Genomic DNA, 17,315 nt, shown 5'->3' on the forward strand with positions numbered 1-17,315 from the left:
CAAAAATTCAAAAATTGGATCCACTTGGATCCAGTTTTTGTATGGATCCAAGCACATTTCAAGCCGTCTTACTCTCAGCAAGGTGATGTAACCAGTGAAACTGACTGATTTGGCTACTGGGGGCGGGGTTACAACTGGTGGCGAAATAAAAGTCACACCTGCATGCGACATGAGTGGGTTGCTATGCACCCACATACTTAGGCAATAGCAAAGTCACACCTTAGTGGATCCAAAAATAGAAATCTGATGTCAACTTACTACTCCCTGGCCGTTTTGACGTCATCACTTTCAAGCCCTATTGCTATAATGTACTCTTGGTCTTACCCACAGCATGGTGATGTAGCCAGTGAAACTGACTGATTTGGCTACTGGGGGCGGGGTTACAACTGGTGGCGAAATAAAAGTCACACCTGCATGCGACATGAGTGGGTTGCTATGCACCCACATACTTAGGCAATAGCAAAGTCACACCTTAGTGGATCCAAAAATAGAAATCTGATGTCAACTTACTACTCCCTGGCCGTTTTGACGTCATCACTTTCAAGCCCTATACCTGGTATTGTACTACTCCCTGTCGTGAAGTACCTATCGCTTGCAGGGAGTCGTAAAATACCGGTATTTTACGACTCCCTGGCCCAAAGTGGGTCAAAATGGACAAAATGCATTTTGACCCCCAAAATGCAAAAATATGCAAACACATAATCCGGAAAGGCCTAGTCTAGGGTCGACGATGAAGCATCATAGTTCATACTCAGCCGCCACGACACGATTCACGAAGTACCGGTACGTGTGCGAGTACTGACTGTTGTGTAGTCAGACAGGAAAATATAAGTTGTACTCAGCTAGCTCTACCGCCAGTATACCGGATAGTACAATCATGTACAGTAAAACCTGTCTAAGACGACCACTGCTCAAGGGACTTTCAAAACGTGGTCTCTGTTACCAGGTGGTCTCCTTATCCAGGGTCATTGCCGGACTGGAAATAGCATCCCTTGGCCCTGGTTTTAGTGGCCTTTTAGGACAGGTGGTCGCCTTATCCGAGTGGTCGCCTTGACAGGTTTTCCTGTACATTGTAAAGAGCACTTAGGGTTCCCTGTAAGTGTAACAAGAGGGCAACGTCTGTAGGGCCTTCCCTATCAAAATAATAAATTCTACTACATGTACTCAATTCTACTACTTATTCTACTTATGGTTGATAAATATGGTGGTAAAGACACACCTGGCAATATGGCGGTAAACACACGCCTGCCCACACACGCTCTCTAAGCTGATATATTCTACTAGTACTACATGGCTCTCAAGGTTTGGAGAGCCAGCAGACACCACATCGGAAGGGGAAACGACAGTACACGTCACTTGTCAAGGTACCGTACGTAAATGACCAGCTTGCAAGGAGGGTTCGTCAAGTGGTCAGGTCGTTTGATAGAGATGTGCGTGTGGTCTTTACGTCCGGTCGCTCACTAAAGGATATGTTGGTCTCGTCGTCATTCAGCAAGCCACAATGCCCCAGGACGGTACAGCGGCAGAGGGAGAAGAGGGGGCGGGGTCGGCCGGCTGAATGTCGTGCATGCGATGGTGGTCTGAAGCGTAATGTTTGTATGTCCCAAGATGTGGTGTACTCTATGAAATGTACCATCTGTCAAGAAGAATACGTCGGGGAAACAGAAAGGACAACACGCAAGAGGACTGAGGAGCACTACAGACAAGCCAAGAACGCGACATTGGGAAAGCCATGGGGAGACCATTATCGACAAAAGCAGCACACCTTCCCATCGTCACCGCAGTTCTCGCCATTTTCCCATCTACAAGTTCTCGCCAGCAAGCAACGGTCTTACGTTGACCGCAGAATCATGGAGGCACTATTCATGAGGAAGAGGAAGCCGGCAGTGAACAGTGACAATGGTTGGCGACTGTTGGGTGATGTGTAAATATATCTGTCATAATTTGTGCAAGAATTTGTGCACTGTGTATGTGTGTGTGTGTGTGTGTGTGTGTGTGCGTGTGTGTGCGTGTGTGGTGTGTGTGTGTGTGTGTGCGTGTGTGTGTGTGTGTGTGTGTGTGCGTAAACCAGTCCAGCAGCAAGCCAACAGCCGCCAGTGCTCCCAGTGTCACCGATGGTTTCGGAGTGCGGGTGGCATTGCAGTCCATCGCTGTGTCCAGTCCAATTCTGCCCCGAATGTTGCCAATGCCACAAGCTCTTCACCTGTACGCCTATGTATTCGGAAACCGTGCTGTACCGCTCACTGTCCCATTTGTGAACGCTGCTGTAAGTCGATCCGGGGCTTTGCTATCCACAACTGCAACCGATCCACCAGGCGCCCAACTGCTGATGAAAGGGACAAGTTCCAATTGCAATGTCAGAATTGCCGGAGGCGTTTTCAAAAGGCGAAACGACTTATCCCGTCACCAACGCTCATGTCTCCTCTCGTCTCCGTCTCGCTCAACGAGAAACACGTGACCTACATGGCAGTGTATACCAGGACCAGGACCAGGTGTGTGCGTGTGTGGTGTGTGTGTGTGTGTGTGTGTGTGTGTGTGTGTGTGTGTGTGTGTGTGTGTGTGTGTGTGTGTGTGTGTTGCTAGAAGTGTGTATTTTTCTGCTTTGTAATCACATTAGTAATCCTGCACTATCACTGCACTATATTTTCACTTCATACATATCACACAGAATAATAATCTCGCTTCCTGTGGTATTGCAACATTTTACGCTATACCATCACACCTTTGGCCACTAGTACTTGTCATATATAATTATATAAAGCCCTGTTTTGTCTACAGTAGACTTATTCCTGATGATGGGCCTTGCCCGAAAATTTGATCTAATGTATATCAATTGCAGTGTAGCCTAGAGACCGTTAGAGAGAGTGTGTACAAGGTGTGTGTACAGGATGTATGGATTCTAGTACTACATACCGTAAAAATAGTCTTGACACGTGATGTAACCATGGTAACGACTGTTACATGTACTGCACTCCAGTCAGCTTCGCTAATAACGACTGCGGATATAACGACAATTCGCGAATAACGACAGACTTTCCATGCCCAGAGCAAAGTCCCATCTAACTGTAATACGTCTGTGATGTGTAGATCTACCATGCCTGGTGCCAAGAGTACATAATACCAAAGGGGGGTTATCATTATGGTTATGTACTCTTGCTGGTGCACCAGGGGCGCAGGAGGGGTTTTGGAAGTGATACGACCGAAGGTGGGTGCGGCCGAAGGCCGTGTTGGAGGGGGGTCCGGCGGACCTCCCCCAGGAAAATTTTGTAAAAAAGACACAAAATCCTGCTTTCTGGGAAAATCTGGCACACTTCTGGCGCAGTGCAGTGTACTATACTGTGCAGTCGAGTATTACCAAGAGTACATAACCCCCCGGGGGGGGGGGGGGGGGTTATGTACTCTTGGTATTACAGTACTCAGTACGACTGCAGATGCATAACAGATCTACGACGAGTGCGAGTCTAGAAAAAGGTCAAAGTCTGATGCGCATATGCATATCGATGGATCCTGATTTTTTTTATTACCGTTTTGCACATTCCGGACGGACCACACTTTTCGAAAAGTGGTACGGCCATGGTCGTACCAGTCGTAGCGGGTGCTACGCCCCTGCGCACCATGCAATGCGTACATTTACATGACTAGCACTGTGCAACGCGGTCGCGAGTGGGTGGTCGTCGGTCGCGTTGAGCGAGTGCTCGCCTTATCCGAGGTGTTTTGAATGTGAATGCGTCCGTGACAAGGAAAAGTGGTCGCCATGGTCCACCAGCACCAACAGCTCGACCACCATCACAACCACCATCACCACCGACACCGCCACCAACACCGTGATCACCACTACACCACCACATGTATACGATAGTGACCAAAGCAAGACTAGCCAAGAGTGCTCCAAACACCGATGAAGCATACTGTGTGTCAGCGCCTTTAAAGCCATGGCCTTATATTCGAAACACCACTGCTTTCCTAGCTATTTTAGACACTACGCCATGCTGTAGAAGTCAAAGTACACACTGAAATTTCAATCTACATCCATTTGTTCACCCTTTCTGCTGGGCTGGGAGTTTGAAGCCATGGTTTTATAAGTTATAACTGAGGCTGGCTTTATAATTGAATATACCGCCATGGCTTTAAAGGTGCGGACATACGGTAAGACAAGATTTCAGGACTGTGCGTAGACACTTAGCTCACCACTTGACCAAAATCCCAAATGCAATGAATACGTGCGCACGCACACACACACACACACACACACAAACTCACACACACACACACACAATCTCACACACACACACACACTCACACACACACACACACACACACACACACACACACACACACACACACACACACACACACACAACAGTAACTTAAAGCTACCCACAATCAGTCACACCGTCAACTTCTGTTTCCTAAACTCACTGCAGCAAAGCCGAGACACGCCACACATAGAGAACAGACATACGTCTTCTCAGTTTTCAGGGAGCAGATAAGTTCCCTTGTCGGACAGGACATGGCGGCGCAGCCTTGCAGAGTATACCAGACACTAAAATTAGCAAGACAAAAAAACTTTAAAACATAAAAAATAAAATAAAATTCACGTAAAAAGCTCACTGTATGCTGCGTATAAAACAGAAGATTGACCATATTGAATATAAACCAGGACAGGCAGGCATATTGAATATAAACCAGGACAGGCAGGCAACTGATAAAAAAGTTCTTGTATAAAAAAATAATTGGAGTCAACGAAAACTTGATAAGACACAGAGATCGCAGAGAAAGTCAGGACTGGACATAAATGCAGAGCCACAAAGACACACGCACACACACACACACACGTGCACACACACACACACACACACACACACACACACACACGCGTATGGCAGCGGCACGAAAACGATGTGAAAATCATTCCGATTCCTCAGATGTCGCTTGCATTGTTGTCCCGCACTCCGTGAGGCACCAGACAAGATACACTGTACAAGACTATATGCCGAGACAAGGTCAGCAGCACAACAGGACAAACGACAGCGCCTCCCCGACTACAATGTAGTAGGTAAACCCTGCAATGGCTCTTCTTGACTGGAAGGGAAATCCCCCGAGCGTCCATTTGTTACCATGATTTCGTGATCAGAGCAGATCTTGAGAGATTCAGTGCGAACTAAGTTAGTAGTATCGTCGAATGTCATCTGGGTATAGCGTAGTCCACAGATATGCGCTGGCGACCAGAAACTGTAAAAACAACAAGTGCACACGTACACACATGTACACACATGTACCCCCCCCCCCCCACACACACACACATGCACACACACACATAGGCTGTGTTAACATGAGAAATTTCAGCCCGGGTTGAAAGTCTGTACGATAGACAAAATAGGTGAGCGTTTACAGTGCTGGGCCTTTTATTTCACTTCTCAATGGAATAGTCCAATTTCGGAAATAGTATGTCATCCAATCAAATCAATTCACACCCTAAAGAATTACCCAATCAGGAAGCTTGATCTGAAAAACGAAAGAATTGACCAATCAGGAACGGAGAAGTCCAATTCCCGGAATTCCATTCTACATACAAAGCATCCACCGATCGTGCAGTTCACTGTGATGTCATTGCACAGTGTATGTGATGTCATTGCACAGTGTGTGTGATGTCATTGCACAGTGTATGTGATGTCATTGCACAGTGTATGTGATGTGTGTGTGTGTGTGTTTGTGTGTGTGTGTGTGTGTGTGTGTGTGTGTGTGTGTGTTTGTGTGTTTGTGTGGTCCATTGTGTATCCTACAATCCACTGTGACGTCAATGCACACTCCATGATGTGTGCATCCAGGGTCCGTGTGCTTTACGTATTTCCACCACTGAAAATATATGAAAACTAAGTACTGTGACAGAAAGAATTATATGAGTGGAAAGCTAGAAAAATTCTCCATCACATCGACCTTTCAATGGAAGAAAGGGATTCACATCTCAATCCGATGTCGCAGTTGAAAGATTCCAAACCCGAATAAAAAAAAGACACACCATGACTGGAGCGTCTTCCCACTTTCGAGACACACCGTGTTCTCCAAGGCCGTCACCTCCCCGTGGCGTGACCTTTGATCTTGATGCGAAGTAGTCTCTATAAGACCTGGTGTTTCATTACTGTCGACTCTTTCGCCATGTGAAGAAGTTAAGATGAAGTGGTCAACTAGTGAATCGTATAGAGCAGAGAAATTTTATAAATTTTCTTGCGATAGTGAGGAATTCACCGTCCGCCACCTCAGTGCGCGGAAGACAGCTATGGACCTCAATCCAATGATACGGCACCCCAGAAGGTTCAACATGACGCCACTCGCTGCAGCCGAGTATATTTGTAGAGTCACCGGACTGGTGTTCAAGGTGAAAGATCAGAAGCAGCACCTTCCGAAGATCATCATCCGTGGTGTCGAGGACTTCGGCACTGTAAGCGACGCAGATGATGGTGTGATAGTCCGAAGATGGGTTGATGGAAGGCACTCTTTCTATAAGCTCAACGAATTGCGCGACGATGAATGTTCACAGGATATGGTTGATATCTTCGCAGATGCCACATATTCGGATGCAAGTGATATCATGAAATTGATTGATGATGTGAATCGCAAAGAAGTGTATAGAGTCGATGACGCGAGTGTATGTCATAGCACCAAGGCTGTTAAACTCCGTGCCGTGGCCACAAGAGTCACGCGGATTCGTGTGCAAGTCGGCACGAAAAAAGTGAGCCGAAAATTTGAATATAGAGTTCAAAATCACGCAAATCTATGAGTTTTCATTCAGTGTTTCTCAATAATCCATCATACTCCAGAATCAATTAGAGCATACCCCCCGATCCAATACCCGAAAAATCATTTTTTACGTAAAAACCGGGCACCCGGTTTTTCACCCCAAAAATGGGGTACTATCAATAGTACCCCATTTGGGCTGGGGCATGTGCCTACTCGGAAACCCGCCCGACACATACTACTTACAACTTTGAACTTTGTAAGTAACTACTCTGCAATGCCCTCCCAAGTCTAGTTGCACATTATTTGGCGTATCATCTATTAGGAAACTTCACTTCTCAACTCCAAACTCCAAAAACAGTCTCTTCACTGCGATTCAAATTCAAATTTACTTTACCTATGCAATGGATATGTTGTCATTCATTACTCTGATGATGGGCCAGGCCCGAAAATTTGGTGTAATGTAAATTTGAATTTGAATCGCAGTTAAAATACCGTTTTTGGAGTTTGGAGTTAAGAAGTGAAGTTTCTTAGGCTGCGTTTACACGACAACGCTGGGGGCGAAAACGCAACGAAATCCTTTCGGATCCATGGTTCATTTACACGGTACGCGGAGCAAAACGTAAAAGTTGTACACCAAAACGGAAGAAAACCAAAACGCTGGCCAAGGTGGAAGAATTTGAAAACGGAAATGTTGTGCCGGATAAATTTGGGTGTGTAAACAGTCGAAACGGTGTGCTGGCCTTGTTTTCCGTCACGTTTGTTTCGTTTTCGGCCGTTTACACGGATTCGACAATCCAAAAAAATGTTTTTACAATTTTCGTCATGTGACTTGTGTTGTCGTGTGCCTGTTTTCAAACATTACTTGAGTGTGATTGGTGCTTCCACGGCAACACTTGGCACATGACAAACTTTGGCGGATTCTTTGCTCTCGTGTAGACGCTTGAAAACGATACAAACGGAGACCACTTCGGATCGGCTTTGATCGTGTAAACGTACGAAAACGAAAGAAGAAATGCGGGACTGAAAACGGAAAACTGGCCGTGCGTTGTCGTGTAAACGCAGCCTTAGTTGCTGAACGCCATGCGCCAGCAATAAGCGTAAGTACGGCTGTGGTGACCAGTGAGTACAAAAAAAACGTTTTTTTAGTATTCCCCGGTGCTGACTGTTGCACACTTTGACATTAGAGACGTTTTGCAGAGCGAAACTTCGTGCAGATTCTCGCATCTGGTTGTGTTTGCTCGCGACGAAGTGGCCTTGTGAAGTGCTCAGGTCCGTCTGCAGATGAAAAATGGACATCTCTGATGTAGGCAACGCTGAGGAAACGAGCAGTCGGCAGTGGTTGTGGGGCTGAATCAGCACGGGCTGCCACATGTTGGAAATCTAGCACTAGCAGACACAGCAACGTGTAGATCTACTGGATCGTGGAAGGTGACGCACAAAACAACGAACGGAGATAGTTCAAGACCGGTACGCGATCGGTGAATAGAGAGTTTGGAGCTCCTCCACAGCTTTTTTTCCGATTTCGAACCTTATAAAAATTAAGAGTTTCTGCCACACGTACTGCCTTTACGTGAGGTTTCGGGAGTATTGTTTGTGCTTTGTGATCTCCCTGCTGTAGGTAGCTGCAGGTGCTAGGCTGGGATCATCCTGCATCCCGGTTTAGACACCAGGTGTCAGGTTGTTGCCGCTGCTGCTGTATCTTTCTCTCTCCTGCCTTTAATGAGCAAGTCCACCTCCAGCACATGCGTTCTCTGGTCATGTTGCTGGTGTGATAAGGTCGGCCAGAGAGCGCATGTGCTGGAGGTGGAATGGGAGATGCACATCTAAAATGCCCGTCACCTTTTTGCAGGGCAAGTTACCCCATACTTGGCAGGTACAACCCGTTATAGTACATTTATGAGTATGACCTCACAAAGTGCATGACCTTTTATGCAGAGCTGGTATCACAGTGTGTACGTTTGTAGTAGACTTGCCCCGGAAAACCTAATGGTGGGAAATGGATGCATACGCCCCATTGCGGTATTAGAGAGGTTCTGCCACACGGAACTACGACCAAACACCGTGTCAACTGCAGTGAAGTTTGACACGGATTTTTCGTACATTGCACCGGTTCTGCTGTACGTAGCATGCTCGTAGCATGCACGAACACCCCGCCACATGTACTCTGTACGCTCAGTTTTCACACGGAGTCCAGTCCGTGTGAAGCGCGCTTCACACGGAAAACGGTATGACAAAATCCGTATGAAACTTGATCCCGTACCGCGGCGAGGTTTTCATACGTACTTTGGCACGTTTTACCGTGTGGCAGAACCTCACTATTGCTAAACAGGCTGGACATTGCTGCTGACCATTTTCTCCTTCCTCCTTCACAGTACATTCAGCAAAGGAGAGTGTCTGCATCTTGCTGATCAGATGACAGCACAAACAATGCTGGACTGCTGATTGTCAGGGGCTAGCATGAAGCTGAGCGGATCCCCGTAAACAGGTCGTACGGGGGCATATGGCCCGCAAACAATACTACTTGAACATGGTTATTGTGCCCGCACCCACACCCCATGTTTTGGATTTTTAATCCACTGAGTGCGGTCGATTATGCCCGCGAATCAATTCATGAATCCATTCATGAATCGATTCGCGCTATTCACATCACCTCATGTGATATTCACATCACCCCATGTGAATAGGGTGAAGAATGGATTCCGAATCGATTCCAGGGCTCATGACATGAAATCGAACTGCGAGATTCCATTCATGAATCGATTCAAGTGCGTAATCGAACGCATTCACTGTGTTACCAGTATGATGCACACCACATGCACTTACATTCTTCAGTGCCGTCGTAACTGGAGATGATCCACTCACACATCTGCTCATCCCCCATTCTACATGCAGACAATGAGTATGTAGACAACAGTGCCGAGAACAACAACAACATCAGCAGCAGCAGCAGCAGCAGCAGCAGCAAAAACAACAACAACAACAGCAACAACAACAAATTAAACATACAGTCAATTTTGCGTATAACGACACTCGGCAGGGCATCAGAAAAGCAGATCTACTGCAAGGGATGACATGTTTTATAGGGGATTCACACACACACACACACACACACACACGCACACACGGGTAAAACCTCGGCTGTGGGAAGTTGTTATGGAAACCATGGTACTGGGGGAAAGGAAGAACCTTTCGGGAAAAATTGGCAAAGCCGTGGCCGTGGGCCTCAGGGCGTTTGTCAAGGGAAAATCCCGTGGATGCAAAACATAGTACAGAATGTACAGTGCTGGTAACTGAAATCCGACTCCTGAGCGGTGCGCTCACATCGCAAAGACCCAACACGGGATACTAAAACTACGAAATTGAGACCGCTAGAATGTGAATGCATTGCTAAGGCCAGTAAGGGGTCGGATTTCAGTTGCCAGCACTGTACTACAAAAATCCAATACAGATATTTTTCCAATTCCCCCGCCACAAATTCATGGCCAAACATGCGGCCACGGGAAAGCCGACCACGGGTGTGAACGGCCCCACTCGGTTGACCAAAGGTCTGAACTTTTACCGTGTTAGAAAGATTCTGCAGCAATTCGACTAAGACAATTTGTGGCAGAGTAAATCTAGCAGAAGGTGAATGCCCGCAGTTAGGTGAGGTGTAAGTGCCGAACAGGCTGCAACCTCCTCACCTGACAAGCAGAACTTTGTCATCCGTCGGACTAGCTTGCAAACACTGGTACTGCGAAACACCACCAAAATTTGCAAACTCCTCGATGAGTCCCTGTGCAGAAGGGTCAACACGCGCACCCATGCACCCAAACGCGCGCACACACACACACACACACACACACACACACACACACACACACACACACACACACACACACATGAACACAAAGACTGTTTCAAAGTGTGGACGACCCATAGTGGCACAGAAAAGAACAAACTTCAGGCTCCTCACAAGCAATATTTTCGGAAATTTCCAAGTGCTTTTGATGCCTTCTCATCAGGTGGAATACAGGAAAAAAGGCATTGATCAAGAGCAATGGGTAAAATCAAGAGTACGAGAAACCCAGAGTGTGCAGCTTGGGGCTTTTTACTACTATGGGTGTCTGTCAAGGCGGAATTCCGTGATTACATCATGTTTGGTGCAGACCTGAGGCGGGAAGTGGCGTAGTGCGTACAACTGAGCTGCAGTTGTGCAGAAAGAGACCTGCTTGAACCCTGCCTGTACGCATAACATCACTAAAATGCAACCCATCCGAGCTGCACACTCTGGTTATCATGTATTCTTGGTAAAATAGAGCAGAGAGGTGATAGACCAGGGGCTTAGTGAGAGTTCTCAGTCCCGTATATTCACAGCCTGCATCGTGAGTATGCTTGAAGCAGTTCTTGTGGAAGCAGAAAAGTCGGATTCGTATTCTTTTTTTGTAATTTCTTCTCAGTGATTAGTGTAGACCAGTGTAGCCCAGAGACTCCGCTTGGACAGCATTGTCAGCATGTACGGTTGTTATACTGGACGGCAGCAGTGGAGTATTTATTATTATTATTTTTTACTGTGTTCACATACCCAGCTCGAAAGAAAAATGCAAGAGAATGTTACGGAGACTAGGACCAAAATAACAACTACTGAGAAGGCGCTGCACCGAGACGCAGCAGTGATGGTGGGGCATTGATGGCCCTGCCGACCTGAGGTCACGGCATCACGGCCCAAGTATGCGTATATTGAGAAATGCACAGGGCTGTTCAAAGAAATCTGATTGCAATAGCCAAGTACCATATTTCCCCAATTATAAGTCGCACTCCCATTTCAGGTTTGAGCCATGGTGTTTTGATATATTCACTTCAGTAGTAAGTCATGCTCGATAGTAAGTCGCATGCCCTTTTTTACCCTTGAATTTGAGTGTAAAAAAGGTGTGACTTAATAGGGGAAATACGGTACGTGACACGTACTGTACAGCTCCAGACCTGTGCTCAACGGGCTTAGCTTTCATCGAGCAGCAGTTCACTGTCACTCTCACCGTAATGTCACAATCCCGGTGTATATGAGCAATGCGTAGCGTGTTCACGTCCACTTCCATCGTCTGCAGTGAACAATCACACACCAGTCTACGCAGTGAGAAGCAAGACAAAGGACAAACGGGGCATCAACTCCCTCGGTGAACAAAGGACGAGCGGAGCATAAACTCCCTCAGTGAGCCAGCAAGAGAAAGGAAATCACAATCACAGGTAGGTAGAAGTTTGTAGTAGCTTTACTCAAGTGGTCGTCATGACAGGTTTGACTTCAGTCTCTTGTCCATGGGCGAGCTGTGTTGCCTTCATGCACACACCGTGCTGTGTTGCCTTCATGCACACACCGTGAAGTGTGCAAGACCTAACATCTTACGCCACCATCCAGCTTGCGAACAGAATGCATGTTTAGGGGCCGTCCGGCATCATCTATAATTTTCATGAAACGAAAAAATATATAACCGCCCCCACCCACCCCGCTCAACGAAAAATAGATTGACTTGACAGCTAGAATGGATTGATGTTTCAGCGACTCGAGCGAATCAACCCAAAGAGAAAAGCCGGCGTGCTAAAACTTGAGATACAGTTGTCCCTCTTTAATCCAGCACTGCACAAACCAACACCCTCTATAAACCAGCGTAATTTTCAGTAATACCAAAAATGTCCTTTTCATGCACATTGCCGCAGTAAATCAGGTTTTCTAATCCAGCGTGACCCTCCCTAATCCAGCAGAATTTCAGCAGCACAAATGGTGCCGGATTTATATAAAGGGACCACCGTAGTAGGTTTTGATTGCATGGCCAAGGGGGGTGCTGTAGGCAAGTTGCATAACTTGTGAAAGCACATGTAGTGGATTATGTACAGTTGCATGTGTGTCACAGCTGCACACTCAAGGGTTGTGCGCTCGCTGAAGTTTGTGCAATGAAAAATTGAAAACGGCACGTCGGGACGCCTAACCTTGCTTTCCTGAGGAACAGCAGCCGCCTCTGCTGACCCTGTATCATCGTAGCTCTGAGTAGGTACTGTGTGTGTTGCCGGTGCTGTGTCATGGCTGGCCGGTGTGTCCTTGCTAGTTGCCGGGCTGGTAGCCAACGCAGTTGTGCTCGTAGTACTAGGCTGAGCGGCCCCGGCGGAACACGGCATCCCAGGACTATTGGGCTGAGCTGTAGGGGTAGATACTGACACCGTTGCCGCATCGTCCGTACTTGGCGGCCGGATTGGCGAAGCCGCAGCGTGGCCACTGGACTGGGATAAGCTAGTAGGCTCAGACCCTGCACTGTGACTGCTCACATTGGCTGCCGCTGCTGGTGATGCTGCAGCTGGTGATATCCTGTCTGATGACATCAGTGCAGCTGGACTAGCTGCTGTGCCAGGAGTGCGTGGCGGTCGACTGTGAATACCGGTTGTAGTGCTGCTGCTGCCACCATCTGCAGTGGTCGTCGATGTCGTTCGTGCGTTGCGCGAGTTCCGCAGGTCTGCAGCTGCAGCTTGCGCACGCAGCTCCAGCTCCACCAAGCCTTGAGGCAAGCAGATCCCTCCTGGATTTGGCTGAACTGGCCCAGGCCCACTCGGCTTACCTCGGCCAATTGCTGCATTAATAAGCACATCACGGCTGCGAGTCATGTGAATCGGATCCCTAACCGATGTAGCGTCCAGCAACGAGCTCGCAGTTACATCCAAATCTCTCCAGCGTTCAGCCATTGCTGCAAAATAGGAGTGGGAACTGACGCTGAAAGCTTATGGGATAACGAGAACACCAAACCAAACTACAACGATAATCCAAGGGCCAAGGGCCAACAATGCAACAGTCACCACTGGTCACAACGACTTCTGAAGTTCTATATTCTGTACTGGCATTTCAAAAACAAAAAAACTGTTGGGAAATGAAAACTTTGTTTGAATGAGTGGAAAAAAATCGAGGAGCACATTCAAAAAAATGATGTGATGGCTTTGTACAGCATTGGGGAAACCCCTCCTCTTTTTTTTCCAGACCTGGGCTGAGTGTTTGATTGCATTTTGCGCTTTCAAAATCAAACTACTGGCACTGCTTCATCGATATCCTCGACTTCACAGTCCCCTGGCTCTGCTCTCTTCTTTGAAGACGAACAGATCTACAGTTCTTGCTTGAAGACTTGATCTGCGTCCCAAATTGTAGGCTTTACTTGCCGTTTACAATAATTGTAGGTTGTTCATGTGACGAAGTTAGGCTTTGTTTTGAGCTCCCATTGATTATTATCATTGGATCTTCACAAGTCAAAGCTCAGTGCTGTGAAATGTCGTTTTCAGGACGCCTGACTGCGTTTCTCGCAGCTCTGTGTTGTAATGCCTACATAGTCATTGCCTCCACTTCGTCCTCGAGTATTTGGCCTCTTCCGGCAGAGGTGGATTCCAGTGGCTGGCCGGGTGTCATCCACGAAGGATTTGATATTACCACCGATAGTCAATCGCCTCGCTTGCACAAAGCCATTGCTCGCTATAGGCAATGGATTCGTCCATCGATGCTGGAGGACCTCACCGTACAGGATCGCATAGCTAATGCCAACGGAACTGGTTTAGATAGTCTGTATCTGGCCGTATCGAACCACAATGAAACCCTAAATGCAGCGACGTCCTACGCGTATCGACTCTCCGTGGAAGGCGGCAAGGGTCACGTGACTGCCGACACCATATATGGCGCCATGTACGCACTGGAGAGCCTGTCACAGGTAGTCGACGATGGCAAGCTGATGGTGGAGAAGCTGCGTGTGCGGGATTTCCCCCGGTACCGTCATCGCGGCTTCATGATCGACACAGGGCGGCGGTTCTTTCCCAAACAGCTGGTACTGGAGATGCTGGATGCCATGAGCTACTTCAAGCTGAACGTACTGCACTTTCACTTGTCTGACTACTGCCGCTTTGCCGTCGAGAGCCTCGTCTTCCCAGAGCTGACGGCGCACTCTGATGGCTTCTACCGACAGGACGAGATCCGTGAGATCGTCGAGTACGCGGCCGATCGTGGAATACGTGTCGTTCCCGAATTTGACTTCCCTGGCCACAGTCGTGGACTGTTGCCGCTGGCTAACAGGAGCGTCACATTCTGCAGCGAGTCCAATGTCCAGCTACACAACGACTTGGACGGGCGTACCGTTGCGACGCTCAAGGCGCTGCTTTCCGAGATGGCGACGCTGTTTCCCGACAAGCTCTTCCACATCGGCTGTGACGAAACACGTGAGCAGTGATTGCTACCGGCGGTTTTGTACCGTGCTGTGCCTTGCTTTGGATATTCTCTCTCTGTGTCTCTGTCTGTGTGTGTGTGTGTGTGTGTGTGTCTCTCTCTCTCTCTCTCTCTCTCTCTCTCTCTCTCTCTCTCTCTCTCTCTCTCTCTCTCTTTCTCTCTCTTTCTTTTCTTACTGGTAAAACTTTTTTTTAACCTCTTGTCATGTTATTTTGCAGCGAATTCTCATGATGTTATTTTGTTTCCAAAGTGTTGTTTATGAAATCTATTCTTCTCACGATGGTTTTTTTGTCATTGTTTTATTCAGGCGTAACTGACACTTGTCCCCTAGTAATGACCCGTAAAATGGAGCAAGAGCTGCAACAACATCTTGCTGGCCTCGGCAAGACACCGGTCGGCTGGGAGGAGATTCTGTTCTCGTTAGTCGCCCTTTTTCTTTTCTTCTTGTCTCTTCTGATGTTTTCTGTTTGCCTTGACCATGGGGATATCATATAAGGAGAACTATTAGCCGGGATTTCAATTTCATCCTCTTCGTGAAAAGAGTTCATTATTCAGGCAGAGCGGTGATTTCGTCTCTTTACCAGGTATAGTTTTGGTGTGATTGCGCAGGTTGAGTCTTGATCGGCATTGCACTCACAACGTAGTCGTTTACTCCTGTGTTCGTGTTGGTCTTGTTCTTGCTTTGCCTGCTCAGCTCCAAGGCAGCTCTCCCCGGCACCGTCATCAACACATGGAAGATGGAGTCTGCATCGCAGGCCACGGCGGCCGACTACCAGGCCGTGGCCAGCAGCCTGCCGCACTTCTACGTCAACTATGTGAGCACGACGTACGACAAGCTGTGGACGGACATCGGTGCCAGCGTGCCAGCCAAGCAGCACAGCTTGCTTCTCGGCGGCGAGTTCTCCATGTGGTCCGACAACTACTGCTACCGGCTGCAGTGTTTCATGAACGGCACGAAGCCGGTCGCCTGGTGGATGTACGGCCGTGGCGAGGATAAGGTGTTCCGCTCGTCCGTTACCGCAATGATCTGGCCGCGCGGTATCGTTGCAGCTGGTGCCTTCTGGAACTTCCAGGCCGGCCTGGACGCACAGTCACAAGACTTCCTGCAGCTATACCACCGGCAGACTGAACGTTTGATGGCGCGCGGTATCGACAGCTGTCCAGTCGGTTGCAAGTGCGATGAGCTCACGCAGTGTGGTGTCCCGTATCCACGTCCACCGCCCAGCGGGCCCTGAGCGGTGAGCGCGTGCCGCTAAGTTGAACAAACAAGCGTCCAGCAAGCTGCACTGTCTCTTCAAGTGGCCCCATCATGCCACGTCCAACCGTACTATTCCAGCCAGGGAGTCGTAAAATACCGGTATTTTATGACTCCTCCAGCCAATCCAGCTGAGAGCAGAGAAAAAGCAGAAGCACCAGTCCTACAGTAGCAACAATAGACCAATCATGCAAGTCAGTCTTGTCACATATAGGCAATACTTTGGAGATTTGTTTCTTGTTGAAAAGATGACAACGACATAGAGACAATAATCGTAATAATGTAACCAAGACAACAATGTGCCATCCCGTGTCACGAACAGAGCAACCAGAGTTGTTCTAGTAGTTCAGAACATTTTCTTGTCACGATTATCCAAATGGAATATTTTTGACTTGAGGCTTTTATTCTTCTTGGTACTAAACCAATTTGTGTCTCACTTGCCATTGCAACTGCCAAGATTGGGCCACCCTTTTGTAATCGTCACCAACGCACACATACCGGTACTGGTTCTGCTCGAGAGACGTTTGTATTTTGTTCGAGTGTCGCTGGCCTCACCGGCTGGGTGTCTATTCGAGAGAGGGCACGATTCATGCGAGCACTGCATTGCGAGCACTATGACTGTGTACATGCAGCTGTGTGTGTGTGTGTGTGTGGTGTGTGTGTGCGTGCGAGCGGTTCCGTCTGATTCTGCATCTGAGGCGCTATCCGGCAGCATGCTCCTTCTCTCAATCCCTCTGCTTGTGGCAGTGCCTCAACAGGACAAGCGAGTGTGTACGTGTGTGTATGCGTGTGTGTGTGTGTGTGTGTGTGTGTGTGTGTGTGTGTGTGTGTGTATGTGTTTTAGTCATTTGTACAGCATGCTAGCAGCAGCCTTAGTAATAATAATAATAATTCGCGGGATTCGCGTTGGCATCGCTTGAATGTTCAGAAACACACAAACTAGCCTTAGTAATAGTTGAAGTAAATTAGGGCGCCCTGAGAACTAGCAGCTATGGTTTAGTTGTGAGGAGTTGACATCGAAACTGATCCGCTGTAAGTGTAACGCTGCTGCACTTGCTTGTAGCGATCGATTGGCCAATCGAAAAATTGATGATGACTCACTTTGAA

At 47.9% G+C, this 17,315-nt stretch overlaps 2 protein-coding genes across 2 annotated transcripts; one reads left to right on the forward strand and one right to left on the reverse strand.

The window, feature by feature from the left end:
• Positions 1-4,446: 4,446 nt before the first annotated feature.
• Positions 4,447-13,595, reverse strand: LOC135828829 (mucin-2-like). Its single transcript, XM_065341261.1, has 5 exons — positions 12,697-13,595; positions 11,751-11,813; positions 10,419-10,510; positions 9,562-9,620; positions 4,447-5,232 (listed from the first exon to the last, which is right to left on the reverse strand). Exons 1-5 carry the CDS (start codon positions 13,438-13,440, stop codon positions 5,186-5,188), a joined length of 1,005 nt encoding a protein of 334 aa, XP_065197333.1. The 5' UTR covers positions 13,441-13,595; the 3' UTR covers positions 4,447-5,185.
• A 188-nt stretch (positions 13,596-13,783) lies between these two features.
• LOC135828824 (beta-hexosaminidase subunit beta-like) lies at positions 13,784-16,803 on the forward strand. The gene is made up of 3 exons (XM_065341254.1): positions 13,784-14,946; positions 15,261-15,372; positions 15,648-16,803. Exons 1-3 carry the CDS (start codon positions 14,013-14,015, stop codon positions 16,186-16,188), a joined length of 1,587 nt encoding a protein of 528 aa, XP_065197326.1. The 5' UTR covers positions 13,784-14,012; the 3' UTR covers positions 16,189-16,803.
• The last annotated feature ends 512 nt before the right edge of the window (positions 16,804-17,315 follow it).

The sequence above is a fragment of the Sycon ciliatum genome, chromosome 12 (genome assembly GCF_964019385.1).
Source record: "Sycon ciliatum chromosome 12, ocSycCili1.1, whole genome shotgun sequence".
Lineage (NCBI taxonomy): Eukaryota > Metazoa > Porifera > Calcarea > Leucosolenida > Sycettidae > Sycon > Sycon ciliatum.

Bases quoted from the DNA above. Each gene is read 5' to 3' on its own strand.
- LOC135828829 (XM_065341261.1), bottom strand. From the start codon at position 13,440: ATGGCTGAACGCTGGAGAGATTTGGATGTAACTGCGAGCTCGTTGCTG. The intron at 11,814-12,696 runs GTTAGGCGTCCC...TGTTCACTGCAG, and splicing joins CTGTTCCTCAGGAAAGCAAG to ACGATGGAAGTGGACGTGAA. The intron at 5,233-9,561 runs GTAAGTGCATGT...TTGTTTTTACAG, and splicing joins TTACGACGGCACTGAAGAAT to TTTCTGGTCGCCAGCGCATA.
- LOC135828824 (XM_065341254.1), top strand. From the start codon at position 14,013: ATGTCGTTTTCAGGACGCCTGACTGCGTTTCTCGCAGCTCTGTGTTGT. The intron at 14,947-15,260 runs GTGAGCAGTGAT...TGTTTTATTCAG, and splicing joins CATCGGCTGTGACGAAACAC to GCGTAACTGACACTTGTCCC. The intron at 15,373-15,647 runs GTTAGTCGCCCT...TTGCCTGCTCAG, and splicing joins TGGGAGGAGATTCTGTTCTC to CTCCAAGGCAGCTCTCCCCG.